Source organism: Arvicola amphibius, chromosome 1, assembly GCF_903992535.2.
Source record: "Arvicola amphibius chromosome 1, mArvAmp1.2, whole genome shotgun sequence".
Taxonomy (NCBI): domain Eukaryota; kingdom Metazoa; phylum Chordata; class Mammalia; order Rodentia; family Cricetidae; genus Arvicola; species Arvicola amphibius.
This window is the reverse complement of record NC_052047.1, coordinates 64,299,682-64,317,322: the sequence shown is the minus strand read 5'-3', so window position 1 is coordinate 64,317,322 and position 17,641 is coordinate 64,299,682. Positions and strand designations below refer to the sequence as shown.

At 47.7% G+C, this 17,641-nt stretch overlaps 1 protein-coding gene across 3 annotated transcripts in view; it reads right to left on the bottom strand.

Annotated features, from left to right (window-relative positions):
• The window catches only part of Trmt44 (tRNA methyltransferase 44 homolog), a 31,871-nt gene extending 18,129 nt beyond the window's left edge, over positions 1 to 13,742 (bottom strand). For 2 of the 3 annotated variants that reach the window (XM_038342294.1, XM_038342303.1), the window contains exons 1-6: positions 13,255 to 13,742; positions 10,857 to 10,971; positions 9,460 to 9,679; positions 7,811 to 7,879; positions 6,661 to 6,768; positions 5,268 to 5,339 (exon numbers count right to left, since the gene is read on the bottom strand). In XM_038342294.1, coding sequence (XP_038198222.1) covers positions 5,268 to 5,339; positions 6,661 to 6,768; positions 7,811 to 7,879; positions 9,460 to 9,679; positions 10,857 to 10,971; positions 13,255 to 13,735 — 1,065 coding nt within the window. In that variant the 5' untranslated portion in view covers positions 13,736 to 13,742. The remainder of the gene's footprint in view (positions 1 to 5,267; positions 5,340 to 6,660; positions 6,769 to 7,810; positions 7,880 to 9,459; positions 9,680 to 10,856; positions 10,972 to 13,254) is intronic. The other variant, XM_038342311.1, reaches the window with a different exon arrangement.
• Positions 13,743 to 17,641: the final 3,899 nt, after the last annotated feature.

The following is a 17,641-nucleotide window of genomic DNA, read 5'->3' as shown; positions in this document are numbered from 1 at the left end:
GGACTCTGCAACAATCCCGGCAACCATGGGAGTCAGTGTTAAGGAGCATGGCTGTATGAATCTTTCTGCACTCTGAGCTTGGTGGCCTAAGGACGGGATAGGGGGCTGCACACACTGGACTTGTGAAACCCATGTTTTTATTCTCCCAGGTGAGAACTTAGTCTCTCTCCCTCTCCCTTTCTCTCTTCTCAAACACTGTGAGTAAATGCAGACCAAAACCAGAAAGAAAAAAAATTAAGAATTTTCTGTGAAGATGCTAGTTCTGTAACTAACTGCATGGCTATTTTTGCAGTGAATTACTGTGAAGTTTATTTTCTTATGGTTATAGAAAACAGAGGCCTGCCTTGGGGCTCAGTAGGCTAGAATACAGTGACAGCGGGGCTGGTCACCTGACCTTTCACCTGTACTCTCTAGTTTCAGACTGGCAGCACTCCTCAGCTTGGGACCCCATCACCTCAGCCTCTGCTTCCTTCATTACAGCACCCTCTCCAACTCTGACTACTGCTTCTTTATGCACAAATATCTTTGTAATTGGATCAGTACCACATGAATAAACCAGAACAAAGTACCCCCCCCATGTCAAGTCTTTAATTTGGTCATATTCATAAAGTCTCTTTTGCCCTACAAGGCAACTTTGAAGGCTTTGGGGAGTCCGGATATGGACATATTGGGGCACTCTCATTTCAGCTTATCCCAATATGTATGGGGATATCAAAGGTATCTCAAATGCAGTCAAATATATAGCCTTTGGATTTGTCAGAATAGACCCAAATGACAAAGTCTTTGGCATTTTAGATGCTTATGGATATGGCTATTCCTGACCAGTTTAGACTGGTCTCAACTGGTTCAGAACAGACCAGACCTGTTTAGACCAGTAGAGACCGGTCCAGACCGGAACAGATGGGTTCAGACCAAACCAGATTGGTCTAGACCTGTCTCAACTGGTCCACACCAGACCAGACCAGACCTGTCGTCAACTTTCGCCTTTGCTTCCACTTCAGCCTTTACTTCTGCCTTGGCCTTCACTTCCACTTCAGCCTTTACTTCCGCTTCCGTCTTTACTTCTGCTTTCGCCTTTATTTCTGCTTCTGCCTCTACTTCCACTTCCGCCCTTACTTCTGCTTCCACCTTTAGAATGGGTTGTCCCTCCCCTGCTAACTCCACCTAGAAACTTTCTTAAAGACACAGCCAGGGTCTTGTCTCCTAGGTTGTGTCAAGTTGACAATGAGTACTATCGGAAGAGGTCAGTATGGAGACAGGTGTCCTAGTTAGGGTCTCTACTGCTGTGACAAAAGACCGTGACCAAAAGGCAAGTTGGGGAGGAAAGGGTTTATTTGGCCTACACTTTTGTATTGCTGCTCATCACTGGTTGGAAGAATGCGAAAATCGCCCTGGCCAATTGGGGGCGTCCCACTCAACCCACCGAGACACCACAAGAACCAAAGTATAGAGAGGCACATTTGCTTCCTGTTTGATGGCTAGGAAGTGTAACCAGGTGGTAGAGTGTTTGTCTATTATGTGCCAAACCCTTGGGTTTGATCCATATCACTGCAGAAAAGCAAAACTTCCCAGGAGCGCCCTATTAAGCTGACATTCATATTCTGCTTCCCGGCATGGCTTCTAGGCATGGCTTGTAGTTCTTGGAGCATGGATTCAAAGTTAAGTCCTTTTAGTGTCTGCCCTGGATTGATGGTTAATCACCATTATCAGTTACTAGGTGATATCACCAAGGAAACCAGCAAAGCACCTTTTGGGGCATGTCTGTGGATTTTTCCAAAGTTCATCAGGGCTTGGACCTAATTAATGGTTCAATTCACTGATGGATTCAATGTTTAAATGGACGATTGGAAGGTGGTGGAGGTGAGGCCTCGGTAGAGGAAGAAGGTAACTGGTGATGGATGCATCAGTGGTCTCTTGCTCTGACCCCTTCCTGTTACAGCTCTGCTTCCTCGCTAAGAGTTGAAGAACTATGCATTCCATGGCGTTCCATGATGACATGCTACTTCACCACAGGCTGAGACGCCATGGAGACGGCTACCAGGAGCCAAGACCTCCAAATTGTGAGCCAGGTGGACCTTCCTTCTTTAAGCTGTTCTCTCAGATACACAGATGGTTTAGCTACATAGACAGACAGACAAACGATAGATAGATAGATAGATAGATAGATAGATAGATAGATAGATAATAGATTAAACAGATACTATTTTCTGTTTCTCTGGTGAACTCTGACTAATAATAAGACTACCAAAAGTCAAGGTCAAATGGGCATACAATTAGAACCCAAAACTAAAAACAAACAAAAAAAAATTGAGAAGAAAAGGTATTTGAAGAAATAAAGGGTGAAAACTTGGCAAATATGCTGAAAAACCTGTGTGTATAGATTTAAGATGCTCAGCAATTCCCAAGCAAAATAAGGATTTTTTAAAACTTCCTAGACACTTTACAACTAAATATCTGAAACCACACACACACAAAAGTCTTAAAGTCAACTAGCAAAAAAATCCATTCTATACAGGTAGAGCATCATGGATTTTCACCACAGAGTGAAAAAAAACACCAGAACAAGAGCATACTTTAGAGGGGTAAGTCACAAACAATCCCACACCAGTTTGGAATTATGATTAATAGAATGGTTAATTATTTAAAGGGGAAAAACTTACAGATCACCGTCCCAGACAACAGCCCTCTGTGCAATCAGGAAGGGAGACTAGTCGCCGGAAGCAGAGCCGGAAGTCAGAGAGTGAGCAGAGGGCAGTTGCTGCTTTTTTAAAGAAGGAGAGACCACGCCTCAATGGGCTGGTATCTCAGCAGCTATTGGCTGAAGGAGAGGAAGGAGCTCCCGCAACAACACTAAAAGCATCTTTCTTTTTGGACATAAGGTCTCACTATTTAGCACTAGCTGGCCTAGAATTCACTCTGTAGACTATTGTAGAATATTAATTTAAGATGTTTTACATTTGTTTAGGCTGTGGAACATCTGTTTAATGATGTAAAGATGTGTTGCATTCTTTCATGTTGCATGTGTTGCATTCTTTCATGTTGTATTTGTTTAACTGAATCTGTGCTATTTTACCTGTCTATAACACCTGATTGGTCTAATAAAGAGCTGAATGGCCAATAGCTAGGAGAAAGGATAGGCGGGGCTGGCAGGTAGAGAGAATAAACAGGAGAAATCTGAGGAGGATGGAGGAATGAAAAGATCAAGGGACGAAAAAGAAGGGGTCAGTTACACAACCAACAGGGGAGAGAGAGAGAGAGAGAGAGAGAGAGAGAGAGAGAGAGAGAGAGAGAGAGAGAGAGAGAGAGAGAAAGGTATGTAGGATAAAGATAAAAGATAAAAGCTCCAAGGCAAAAGCTAGATGGATTAAAATTCAGGTTAAAAAAAAAGTTGGCTAGAAATAAGCCAAGCTAAGGCCAGGCATTCATAAGAAAGAATAAGCCTCTGTGTGATTTATTTGGGAGCTGGGTGGTGGGCCAGGCATTCATAAGAAAGAATAAGCCTCTGTGTGATTTATTTGGGAGCTGGGTGGTGGGCCCACTAAGAGACAAAAAGCAAAGAGCCAAAAGAGTAAAACCAACAACAATAGGTAGACCAGGCTGCTCTAGAACTCAGAGTTTGCCTGCCTCTGCCTCCCAAGAGCTCAGCTTAAAGGCATATGTCACCATGCCCAATCCTAAAAACATTTCTCAATTTTCTTTTCTTTTTTTAAGGTCAGGGTCTCATGCAACCTCTCATGCAAGGTTAGCCCTGAAGTCATCATATAACTGATCCTCCTGCCTCTATTTCCCAAGTGTTGGAATTACACCTTCTCAGATGCTGATGATACTATAGAGGAAATAAATGCACTGATCAAAGAAAAGAGCGAAAACAACAAATTCTCATCACAAAACATCCAGGAAATCTGGGACACCATAAAAAGACCAAACCTAAGAATAATAGGGGTAGAAGAAGGAGAAGAATTACAGCTCAAAGGCCCAGAAAATATATTCAACAAAATTATGGAAGAAAACTTTCCCAACCTCAAGAAGGATATTACTATGAAGGTACAAGAAGCATACAGAACACCGAATAGACTGGATCAAAAAAAAAAAAAAAAAAACTTCCCCTCACTATCTAATAATCAAAACACAAAATTTCCTATAACATAAATCAACAAGCAATTAAGAATCCCTGGGAAAGCAACCATGACTACAGAAGGAAGAATGAGTTGAGGGACTGGCAGTGAGTTCCTTACCCCTCAAGCCTTTGTCATATCATCTCAACTTGAAAAAGAGGTATGATGAATGAAAATGCAATAGTCTCTAAAGTTGTACTTTTTGCTGCAGATGAACAGTATTAGCTGTGGGCAGTGACTGAGCAGCAGTGGCGGTCACTGTGGCAGCTGTGGACAGTGGGGGAAGACAGGTACAGCAGCATCACGGGCAGTGTCTGGGGCAGTGAGAGCAGACAGGCAGTGGCAGCTTGGGCAGTGTCTGGGGCAGTGAGGGCAGACAGGCAGTGGCAGCTTGGGCAATGTCTGGGGCAGTGGGGGCAGACAGGCAGCGGCAGCTTGGGCAATGTCTAGGGCAGTGGGGGCAGACAGGCAGCGGCAGCTTGGGCAATGTCTGGGGCAGTGGGGGCAGACAGGCAGTGGCAGCTTGGGCAGTGGGGGCACATGGGTACAGTGGAAGCTGGGGGCAGTGGGGCACATGGGTACAGTGGCAGCTTGGGGCAGTGCCTGGGGCAGCGAGAACAGACAGGTACAGTGGCAGCTGTAGGCAGTGTCTGGGGTAGTGAGAGCAGACAGGTACAGTGGTGGCTGCTGATCAATACTTGGTGTTCATTATGTTGAGATGGTTAATTGTGATTGCCAACTTGATGGGGTGTAGAGCCACTAGGAAACATCTTCCAAGTCTAAGAGGTTAATTCCAGAGAGGTTTAACTGAGACAAGACCGGCAGGGCTGCTGCATGTCATCACTCAGAGCAGGGGTCTGAACAGGTTCCTGCAGCAGGCCTTGGGGGGGGAAGACATCTCCCCGCTGGAGACAGCAGGGAGCATCTCCTATGTACACACATGAACAGCATAGCTCAGGGAAGAAGGTCTCCAGCAAGGTCACTGTAACCAGAGGCTGCACAGAGCTCAAAGTGTCCCTTGACTCTCCTTCCTATGTCAGAGCACTCACACTACAGTGACTGAATCCAGAGGCGCCCCTGCCAACAGCTGACTCCAGGAGACAAGTCTTACTAGAGCTACAGATTTGTGTGGGGTAGCAGGGAGAGCAGTACCTCCAGCTGAGTTTGGGGTCCATACATGTCCCAGATCTTCCTTCTTCGGACATCAATCCCTCTGCCTGGATGCTGAAATAAGTAGTTTTGAAATCATGGGTTAGGTTCAGGCAACTACAGTAAGGTGGTAAAAAATAACAAGTCTGCAGGCACTGCCCTGGCACACAGGAAGGGCAGGACTGATGGAGGAGTTTTATTGGCTAATAAACAAACTGCCTTGGCCAGCCCTTAGGTGGGTGGAGTAGACAGAACAGGAAGAAGGAAGTGAGGTAGATGGCTCAGTCAGATGCCACGCCTCTCCTAAGTGACATAAATTGCCATGTCTCTGCTCTCTAGGGCAGATTGCCCTGTCTCTCCTCTCTGAGCCAGTCGCCATGAAGCCAGCCATCAGGACAGACATGCTGAATCTTTCCTGGTAAGACACCACTTTGTGGTGTTACAGAGATTATTCGATATGGGTTAGTCAAGATGTGAGTAAGAGGCTAAAAATAATGGGCCAGACAGTGTTTAAAAGAATACAGTTTCCGTGTAATTATTTTGGGTAAAGCTAGCCGGTGGCCGAGAGCCGGGCAGGATGAAAAACAGGCCTGCCCACAGCTCCACACTACACAGGACATGACTGGCACAGTTCTCAACTCCTGGCAACACTACACACCTGCATGGCTAGTGAGAACTCACATCCTGTCAATGATCACCACAGATCTTCAAATGGGACCACATTGGCCTATGTCCCAAGGCAGTGCCTAGGGAACATGCAGGGGAAGGCAAGCTTGTGATCAGCCCTATCAAGATCTCTGCACCCTGCTGCAACCTTATTCATTCCCCAACTTGGGTAGAGTGCCACAGAACCTTCCTGTCACCTCTACAGAAACCCAGCTTCCAGGTCTTCACAGGGACACCACTGCAAAGGACTCCTTTATAAACACCCCAGAAAGCTCCAGCTTGGAGCTGTGGGCACCACTCTGAGCCAGGCTGACTCGAGTCCAGGCAAGAAGTGTTGTTGGGGGGCTGAAGAGATGGCTCAGTGGTTAAGAGCAGTGACTGCTCTTCCAGAGGTCCTGAGTTCAATTCCCAGCAACTACATGGTGGCTCATGACCATTTGTAATAATATTTGGCACCCTCCTCTGGCATACAGGCATACATGGAGGCAGAATGTTGTGTACATAATAAATAAATCTTAAAAAAAAAAAAAGAAGAAGAGTTGTTGGAGCTGGGTGGCTGCACACTCTGGAGTCAGGGACGGCGTTTCTCTGTGAGTCTGAGGCTAACCTGGACGACACAGCAAGCACTAGGCTACTGAAACCTTGCCTCAAAAAATTAAAAACAAGAAACATGGGTCCCCTTTGCCCAACCTATAGGACCCTTAAGAAAAGACAACAGAGCCATGCTTACCCCCTCACTGCTCAAGATGTGGACCAGGAGACCATTTCCGCACCCTAAGTCCACGAAGGACTGCTTGGTGGTGACTCCCCTCTCGGCCCTCTCTTCTTCCCATAGGATCTGAGGAAAGAGACAAAGTAAAGACAACCCACATGTTGACTCATTCTGTTCCAGAGCAAACCAAACAGAGCAAAGGCACACACGTGCCATCTTGGGAAGATGAGGCAGGAGGACTATAAGCTCAAGGCTTGCCTGGGAAACCTGGTGGGATCCTGTCTCAAGATTTTAGAAAGAGAGTTGTGACGAATGGCTCAGTAATAGAGCACTTGCCTGCTATGTGTGAGGCCCTGGGCTCCAGTCCGAGTATCATAAAGAAAAAGAAAGACTCGAACACTAATGCCATGGGGGAGGGAAGGATGGAGAAACTTCTCCCAAGGCCCAGGACTCCCAGACAGGGGACACGAATGTGCAGAACAGATGGGGACTTTGGCCCAAAGACACAGGGGTCCCCAGTCCCACTCTTCTCCTCTGATGCTGCATTCATTCAGGGCTAACCTGGGGTATAGCTCAGAGGTAACCATGTTAGAGTGAGCCCAGCACACAAGGTCCTGTGTTCGATCCCAGCACCGTAAACATGGCATCCACATCCAGTGGTCATCTCCAGGCACCAGCATGCCAAGGCGATTCAGGGTTTCTTTATACTTCCTCCTCATCCTTTAACTTCTGCATGCCTTATCAACCAAAAGAACCCTGTTCCCTAAACTAAGAGAACTACAGTTAAAGGGAAACTGGGAAGCTCTAGTTTAAACGCTTTATAGATAAGAAAATCAGGAGTACTGAGTTGAAGTGTCCAATGAGCTGGCTAGCCAGCAAGTTAAGGACAGACTAGGAGAGAGAGGCCCAGGCCGCAGCTGGGTGGCACTGGATCGTCAGTGTCTCCACAGTGACAACTCTGTCTCACTGACTCCTGCCCATCTGCCCTCTTACACCCCAATTCCTGACTCACACATGCTCTGTGCTCGTGCAGGATGTGAAGTCATTTCACAGCAGAGCAAACCACAAGCCTGACTTGGTGACTGGTGCACCCCAGCTAGCAGCATCTGCCAGAAGCAAGGTTCACACTTCACACACTCCATGAGTGAACACTGCCAAGTGCTCTTACCAGCAGGTATGTAGCAATGGCCACGTCTTCATAGACAAACTTTTCAGGATCTGTTACTTCAGGCCAAACCTAAAATATTTTCAGGGAATATGTAAATAGCTATGAAATTACCTTGAACAACTTAAAGTGTTTCATAACAGTCAAACCAACTACAACTAAGAGAGCTTCATACAAGAACACAGGTATTACACTGCATGTATGGAACAGAAAGTGTCCCACACAAAGAGATCCAAAGCATCAACAATATAGTTTAAGATGTCCGACACAGAAGAAAGTTAGTTTATCCGGATAAAGATAATACTAATGAAATGAAGGAGGAGGGCAGGGCTAGGAAGGAAGCTCAGTCGGTAAAGTACTTGCTTTGCATGAAGATAAGAATTCAGATCGTCAACACCCACATGAAGCCATATATGGCCATGTGGGTCCCTGGAACCCCAGCCCTGGGCCATTGGAAAAAGGAGGATCACTGGGGCTTGCTGACTGCCAGCCTAGCTCCAAGTTCAGCGTAAAACCCTAGTGACGGAGCACGTCACATGATATTCTCCTTGGACTCTGCATGTGTATGCACAGGTGTATCCACCCTCACACACACACATGTGTGCACTCAGACAGAGACACGATGGGAGTGGTGCAGACAGACACAGACAGACTCAGGAGACGAGGCCAAGTGCTCAGGGCCAGGCTCTGCTGACAGCCAGGACAATAACACACCTTGAGAGTCAGCCATGTACAGAACTGTCAGGGCCAGTGAGTGGCATAATGGACAAACCATGTCCTGTAAACAATCTAAAAGCTGAAAAACAGGAGTACCGTCTTAAAGGTGTGGAGAGTCCACAGAAGACCCCCGGGCCAGGGTCTCCAGGAGAAGGGAGCCCAGCTGTGAACAGACAGACCTGAACCGCGCCTCTATAATGAATCACTGTGGCTCAAGCCTGTGGTTTTGGCAACTTTGCCCTATAAGCACAAGGACTAACTCAAGGCCGTGTTGTCATGAAGCATGCTGCTTTTTTTGGAGCACTTGCTTTAGTAACACCTTTAAGTGAATGGGGCCAGAGCTACTGAGACAGCTCAGCAGTTAGGAGAGCTTTCTGCTCTTGCAAAGAAGCCAAGTCAGGGAGCTCACCACCACTGCATGAACTCCAGGGGATCTAACAACCTGTTACGTCTCTGTGGGCAACTGCATGCCTGTGCACATATCCCCACAGACAGACACACATATAAATTATTTAAAATTTTTTTTAACTAGTCAGGCCCACATTGTGGCGCATGCTTGTAACCTTAGCACTTGGGAAGATAAAACAGGAAGACCATGAGTTTCAGGCTAACATGGGCTACAGGGTGACCCTGGCTCAAAAAACAAAAATTAAATTTAAACAAAATGTAAACTTTATAATACAGTAACTAACACAATGCTTAATATTTTTTGATTAAAATTTCCCTTTTGAGTTCCTGAAAAATTAAGAAAGTTTACTCCTTCTGAGTTTAAAAATGTATCAGAACACCCACTTGGTTTACACTGCCTGCACCCACAGTGGGTTTTCAGTGTGGCGCCTGAACTTGATAGGATGCCCACAGGGAAGACTCTTCTGGGCAGGCACTGGCTGTGTCACCTGTTAAATGGGGGCCTTCGGACACTCCTGGAGCATTACCTTTACCATGTCTCTGTACTTCTCTTTGAGCTCCTGGTACAGCCTGCTGTAGTGCAGGACGGAAATTAGGGAAAGGGTGCTTTTAAATTCACTCTTCCTGTTCTCTACGGCCCACCTGGCCAGTTTGGACAGCAGTTCTTCTCTAAGCCAGGCAGGTTTGGGATAGACAACGCCATCTGAATGCCACCTCTCTGGACAGAAAATCAAAACAGATATGAACCTTCAAAAATAAGAGAAATACCAGTAAGAAGATCTGGCTTCAATTCTTATTCTTAAGTTATATGTTTATTTCCCAGAAGACAGCAGTAACTAAGACATCTTTTTTCTCCCACTTTGTGTGTGTTGCATGTACATGTGTGTGCGGTTGTCATCAAACCCAGGGCCTGTCAAGGCACACAATAGGCAGTATTACACCACTGAGTGGCAAATCTACACTGTATAACAAGCAGGGCTCTAAACTATGACAGGAAATGCTACCCACTCCTCTGATCAAACTATACAAACAGCAGCATGATGATGGGATTAGAGTTCTTATGAATTTGGCCTAGATTTGAAAGGTCTTCCAAAGGCTCCTGCATTGAAGGCTTGGTCCCCAGTTCATCCAAGTTTAAAGGTGTGGCCGTTGGAAGTGGCTGGACCATGAGAGAAGCAACCTCATCAACAGGCTGACTCATCAATGGACACAGCTTATCGGCCATTGGGAGTGGTGGGAGCTTTAGAGAGTGAGGTTCTGTTGGAGGAAGTAGGGAGCTGGAGGTGCACTCTAGAAGGACAGAATTTGTCCATGGCTCCCTCTTGCTGTCAGCTTCCTGGCTGCCCCAAGTGAGAGGCTTGACTAAGGCACACGCTTCTAGCTTTTCACTACAGGTCCAAAAATCAAAGAAGAGAGACCACAAACTAAAACCTCTGAGACCTTATAAAAACTACATACATACATGTATATCTGTGTGTGTGTCTGTGTATGCGCACACATGCATGTGTGTCTATATGTGCATGCTCAGATTCTCTCCTTCCATCATGTGTGTTCTGGAGATCACTCAGGTTCTAAGATTTGAAGCAAGCACCTTTGTGAATGGAGTCATCTCCCTGGCCTTGAAACTTCCTGAAGGTATTCCCCTTGGTATTTTGCCACAGCAACAGAAAGCTGACTAGAAGAGAATCCTAACTTGCTGCTGCAGACCATGAAGGCCGTGTGGAATGTAGAGACTGGGGACTCCAGCTACACTGCAACCCCCAACCCAGGACCAGCACCAGGAACCGGCAGAGTGTTGACTGTAACATACACCTGAGACCATCTCACCAACACAAGACCTTGGCTCTTCTGCACCCCAGAACCTTCAGCTGCCCAGGGACAGGACATCACATGGCAGCGCAACAGAGTGGTATCCAGCTCTTACCATTCTCCTTCACTGTGATGGAGCCGGAACTGATACACATTGCTCATCTTAACCTCCAAATTCCCCTCATCATCTTCTTCCAAGGGTAAAAAGGTGACACTCCCATTGGTGACATCTGAGGGAAAAGACAAAGCCAACAGGTCACTGCTGCTCTAAACTCTGTCCCTGGTGGAGACCCTCAGCTGTAGATGAAGAACCTGGACTGCTATTCAGGCCCAAAGGCCTTTGTACCTCATCAACTGGTAACCTTAGATGGCTCTCTACATTAAGATGTCTTTTTTTTCTTTTTTGACAAGGTCTCACCACGTAGCTATTGCATGGCGTCTAAAACTCAGAGATCTGCCACCTGGGTACTGAAGCTAAAAGCATTAGTCACCACATCCAGTGACTTGTTTCTTTTGTTTGTTTTTTAAGATAGAGGTGCGTGGAGGCCGGGCGGTGGTGGCGCACGCCTTTAATCCCAGCACTCGGGAGGCAGAGGCAGGCGGATCTCTGAGTTCGAGGCCAGCCTGGTCTACAAGAGCTAGCTCCAGGACAGGCTCTAGAAACTACAGGGAAACCCCGTCTCGAAAAACCAAAAAAAAAAAAAAAAAAAAAAAAAAGATAGAGGTGCGTGGTGCATGTAGTACAGATTGGCCTCAAACTTGCTATGTAGCTGAGCCTGGCTTTGAACTCCTGATCTTTGTTCCTCCACCCCCCAGTGTTGGAATGGGAGGCTTATGTGCCAGGTCCATATTGAAAAGTATGTAGCATGTACCACCAACTGTTTTAGGTACCCTATAGTGAGTAATTTCACTAAACTATTAGTATCCCATTTTGCAAATGAAGAAACTGAGGCACAGAGTCCTACAGCTAAAAATGGACGCAGCTGAGTTTAAAGCCATGCCATGGGGGCTCCCCATGCATGGAGGTGAATACTATGATGAGTCTCCTATAGAAGCCTGAGGAGAAAGCAATCCTCATATTAGCACTGCTAATGGAGAGATGGTGCCTCTCCAAAAGAAAGGAAGGGGAATTCTATATGGCTTCCCTCTTCCAAGCAGCCAGCACGCTTCCCTTCTGGACACGCCCCATTTAAAGCTCACTCAGCTCAGTAAAGATAGTTGGGAGATGAAATAGAATTAATGTGCTGACATTAATGACAACAGAACTACACTCCACCAGAGGTTCCAAGGCCCCGAGCACAGCACTTGAGATGTCTTGGGAAGGCAGAGAGACAGTCAATAGTATGTAGGAAGCAGCATGCACCTACAGTAACGACAGCCCAAGAGACCCACAGGGCTCCCCAAAGATGTCCATACCCTAAAGCTCATCATCACTCAGGAGTATGTGGTATTATGTAACAGGATGAACTTTATAGACATTATAAAGGAAAGTACTCTGGGCTATCAAGTGGCCAAATTCATTCCCATCAGCACCAAATGGCAAGAGTACTTTCTACAAGTGGATGCAGGGGAGGACATCAGGGAGATCCATGCAAAGCATGAAAGGGCCAGGCACTGCTGTAGGGGCCAGGACAAAAGAATCAAAGAGGCCTCTAGGTGCAAAACACTGACCCCAATTCTACAACCCTGAACACTGGATCCTGACAGCCTGGATGAGCTCGGAGGCCAGTCTTTCCCAGAGACTTCTGGGAAGAGCCCAGTCAGCCAGTTTTCGGATTTGGGCCTTGCAAGAGTCCAGTACCTGGAAACCAGCAGAGCCCAAGATTCTGACACCCCCACCTACTCACCCCACCCCCGTCTTTGAGCAAGGGTCAGTTTGTTCCACCAGCCATGACATTTGCAGCAACCTGTTACAGTGACAACTGCAAAGTTAACACATTGTGGGGGTTAAATTCAAGGCAGGGGTCCCTGAAATCTCAAGGCTAGGATTACTCAAAGTTCACGTCTGAAGTACAACCACTACTGATGACCAACAGGTTGCCATCTATCCAGGCTCAATACTCAAGAATATGTGGTCTCACTAGGCTCTGTCACAAGTCACCTCTCGGGGCAGATTCCTGCTCAGCTACCTCTACAGATGCTAAAGTAACCTCCAACATCCAGCCCATCCTTCACCTCTCCCGGAAGCCTTCCAGACCTCCAGCATCTGTTCAACAATCCCATCCTCTACTGAGGACACTTCCCACGTATCTCTCAAAGCCACTCAACGTCCACGACCTCCTCACGTTGCAAAGATACAGGCCCTACAGTTATGTTAGAGACCTGTGAATACATGCATCTCAGACCGCACACATTGGCACACATCTTTAATCCAAGCACCTGGGAGGCAGAGGCAGGTAAGTCTCTCTGAGTTCAAGGCCAGCCTGGTCTACAAAGCAAATATCAGGTCATATATGACCCTGTCTCAAAAAGCAAACGCTTTTCAATCCGCGCTCTTCCCACTACGCTCCCACCTTGCACCACCAGTTCTTTCTTCGGTGCTGTAAGCGGGCAGCGAGGGCTCGCTTTCGGGATGACGGTTCTGAGAACCAGGTCGAGCTTCTGAGGGGCTTCGGGCTGAGAACCCATCGCGGGCCCAGAGTTGAAGGCCAACATTTCCGGATTGTCGTGGACAAGGCTTTGGGAGACTCGGTCCCATAGAGAGTCCAGGTCAGCCGCGGAGACGTCGCCTTCGCGGCCCGCCCTAGGTCCTAAGCCTGGATCTCCCTCGGGAGAAGCTTGTCCGGGTTCCCCCGCGTCATGCCCCTCCAGCCCGTGTCCTTTCTCTGTCTGGGCGCGGGGCAGGGAAACGCTCCCGCGAGCCTCGGTGCGGGCGCCGCACAGCCGCTTGTTGGCCACCTGTGGCCTCTCCAGCCACACGGCCACGGCGGCCCAGAAGCCCGTGGGTAGCAGAGCATCGGGGTCAGACAACCGCACTCTGCCCAGCTCGGCCATGTCTCACGGCGCGCTGAGATGACGTAACCAGGCAGCGCGCTGAGGTCTGGGAGCTAAATCCGGAAGTCGGCGCTCTGTTTTTGTACAGTGGGCGGTACCCTCCGGTGAGGCGTCCTCACTGGGCACTGACAGGGCGGAGCGGAGCGTGGAAAGCCAAGTGGACCGAGTGTCCGGGGAGCCTGCTCGGCCGAACGCGCAGCGGTGGCCCTCTTCTTTTCTCGCTCTCTGACTTGCTTTCCTGCGTGGGAATAAGAGTTTCCTAAGAGCAGTATATCCATTTTATGCCCCCAAAATGAAATTTGGTCCCATAGGTTCTACCTCTTGCAGGGCAAAGCTGGTAACACCAAGAGAAGTATGGGGAGGGTGTTGTTACTTTAGCAAACCATACGTAACCGGTGCTCCCAGGAGAAAGCCACATGACGTGGAGAATTCTACAAGGTTGGTTGACTAGAAATAATTTCGTGATTGTTGAGAGTTGGAATGCAGGTTCAAAGCCAGCATTACCTACAATGATTATCTGGCTCTTTCATAGCCGTGGATTGCCTATCTCTGTGTCTGGCCCAAAATTCCTATGACTAAAAGTAAAACCTCTGAAATATATTAACTTGGTAGAACATTAACTTCTGCCAACCCAAAGCTTAAGCTGTCATCCAGAAACATAAGAAACCTACAGCAAAGACGTCCCTGTTTCGCTATAACTTGGCTACCCAACCAAGTATTTGTTGTACAAATCGATGTGAAGGATAAGAATGTCATCAGCCGTTTGCGCACGCACATTGTTCTAACCCACCTACCTGATGGTACCCTCAAGTGTATTTTTAAAATACTTTGTGAAATTTGTTACTGTCTGTCATGAAACTCACCACATGGTATTTAAACCATAGTCACTCATATTTGACTCCAGGCTAAGCTATCTCTTACTCCCTTTGAGGGGAGAGTTGTGTTTTTCTTTTAGCACATTCCTTTGCTCTGTGGTACAATGAGCCAGGTTCTCACCCCTCAGCCTCACCTCCCAATCTGCTGGCAACCTCCAAGAGGACGAAAGTTTCACCTCGTTGCTGCTTCTGGGTTTCACTGTGACCCCCAGGCTGCTCCACGGACACTTTGAAGCAGCCACACATCAATTACAGTTGCCTGCTGCTGCTGGAACAGATGGCAGCTCCTGAAGGTGACTGTGGAGCAGCAGCAATGACGACAGCCTGGGAGCTGCAGGAGTGACAGAGAGGAGCTATGGGAGAAGCAGAGGGTGGCAGCCGAGAACTGACGATGGTAGCAGCTGCCACATCAACGAGGACAGTATGAGAAACAGCAAAACATGGCATTGGCAGCAGCCATGATGGTTGTCATAGAAAGAGAAGCCGCTGAAAAGTCAGAGGATAGCCAGGGCCAAAACCAGAACATCGGAAATAAAAAAAGGGTATAGAGTTGAGGCTGAAGGATGGACGGCTGTAAAGAGTCAGAGGGTAACCCGATTCTGTGTTACCCCCTTGGTACAGTTCGCGCGCCACTGTACCATACACGAGTCGGGCAAGGGCCTGGAGATTGAAAAAACACACAAAGAGACCTGGGTCATTCGAAAGGAGATCAGCCGAATGCCGTTTATTTAATTTTGGGGAAATCCTTATATACCTCACTGTGGCGCAAGGATTCCCACCCAGGCAGGTGGGAAATTACCATACCTCACTGCTGCACAAGGATTCCCGCCCAGGCCGGTGGGAAATTACCATACCAATGATGGAGTCAACAATGCCCAACAGCTAATCACCAGGCGGGGCAGAGGGAGCACAGGAACAAACAGGACGCTTAGTTAGCTGACCAGAAACTGTTCTCAAGATGAGCCTCAGGAAAAAGGGTAGACCCGGGCCCTACATCTAGGCTGTTTGAAGAATTCCAGAGAGCCAAGGGTCTCAGACACCCTCCACCCAGAAGCTGTCACACTAGTTTTGTGAAAGGCTGTGGAATTCTGACACTCTAGACCTCTATTTAAAAGCTATGACTCAGGGTCCCTCTACACAGGTGGAACACTAGAGGGCGCCACTGTTTGCTTCTCATGCAGCGTGCTACCATAAACTCACTGTTAACATAAGCTGCAAAAGCCATCAAACCCAGACAGCCCTTGAAGAACTTTCCTTTCGCCTCTTCAGGGTTTCTGTACAGTTAGTGAAAAGGGCCTCAGCCTGCTGAATGGTAATACCAATCTATTCAAGGTCTTTAGCCATGCTGCAGCGGCCTAAGATCAACAGTGACCAATGGTAGCTGCAGATATGTGTGGGACTGAGGATACAGAGCTAAGCCAACTGTCCCCGAGATGCTGCCAGCTGGCAGAGGAGGCTGGCCAACAAGTCAGTATCCCGCTGATCCTGGAAAGTAAGGTGTGTGTGTGTGGAGGGGGGTGCAGAGACACAGGAGCTAGTGACTCAGTGTGGCTCCTCTAGCCTCAAAAGTGCTGAGAGAGAAAACTCAGTGACAAGTGACTTAAAGAGAAATGATCTGTGCCTCTTCCCAAAAGCCAGACTCCAGAATACCCGGCTGTCCAAATAAAGGCACCAGTACCCAACAAAATGCTTCCCCAGGTCACTGCCATGAGAGTCACAAACACAAGCTCATGCTTATATCTGTCAGTGTTGCCAAAATTAAAGGGCAAAGTTTCCGGGTGGAATGAGTATTTACGCGGGGGGGTGGGGGGAGGAGAGCGACTCTGGCTTGAGGTTTCTGGTATAAAGCTGGCTATCATTCCTCATTTTAGTTGCTATTAGACTATAAAGTGGTTTGTTGTTCTTGTTTGGGGGTTTTGTTTCTCTGTTTTTGAGGCAAGGTCTTTCTGTTACCAAAGTTTCCTGGACCCTAGTAGCTGTAACAGGCCATGTTACCAGGGCCTGGATGTCCTACCATCTCTACCAAAACAAATTAAAGAGACCCAAATTGGTGGATGCTCAAATCAGGGCTTGGGGGAAATGGGGCAGAGACTATATAAGATACACCTCATAGTAAAGCAAAGTGTGGTGCTAGGGGCGAGAGCCATGGGGCAGTGTAAACAGACACTGAGTTCAGTAGGATAGTTTCCCAAAAGAACCCTGTTATTCTTTTGGTCCCCACCCCTTTGCAAGCCACGCCCACTCCTGCTACCTGTAACCATCTATGGGTCACCATCTTGGTTCTCTCTTCTCACTGTCCCTGTGTGTGTGTGTGTGTGTGTGTGTGTGTGTGTGTGTGCGCGCGCGCGCGCACGCGCACGCGTCTTTTCTCTCTTCCCCCTTCTCTCTCTCTCTCTCTTTCTCTTTCTCTCTCTCTCTCTCTTTCCCTCTCTCCTTTAATAAAGCTTTATGCCTATTTTCTGTGCACTTGCATTCATGCACATGTGCGTGCTCACAGGCACAGACAAACGCACAATTATACATATATGAAAACAGAATACCATCACGCCTGCCAGGCCAATTGCATTTCTACATAGGCTGGCCTCAAACTAGCAATCCTCCAGCTTCCTCCTCCCGCGTGCTGGGATTACAGGTGTGTCATCACACCATCGTTTCGTTCCCATTTCACCGCTGCACATCAAATGTGATGAAAGAGACCCCAGAAACCTACAGGCTGAGGTTTGGAACAAAGTTTGGAAATCCTAAAGCCACCGCCTGGGGAAGAGGAAGACCCATCCAACTGATGTGGGCTGGTGTCCTGGGAAGGTTACTTGTGGGAAACTATCCTACTGGACTCGGTGTCTGTTTACTCTGCTGTAGCTCTCACCTCTCAGTAAAACAACAGTCCACCTCCCTTTCCAACCTAACTCCTTGGCCTTCTTCTTCCACCTGCTGAGCCCTGTCTCATTGTCTTTGATTCTTCAAACAAGCCAGGCTCACTCCAGCTTTGGGGCCTTTCTTCTAGATTATACATTTCCAGATTGTCGCTCCC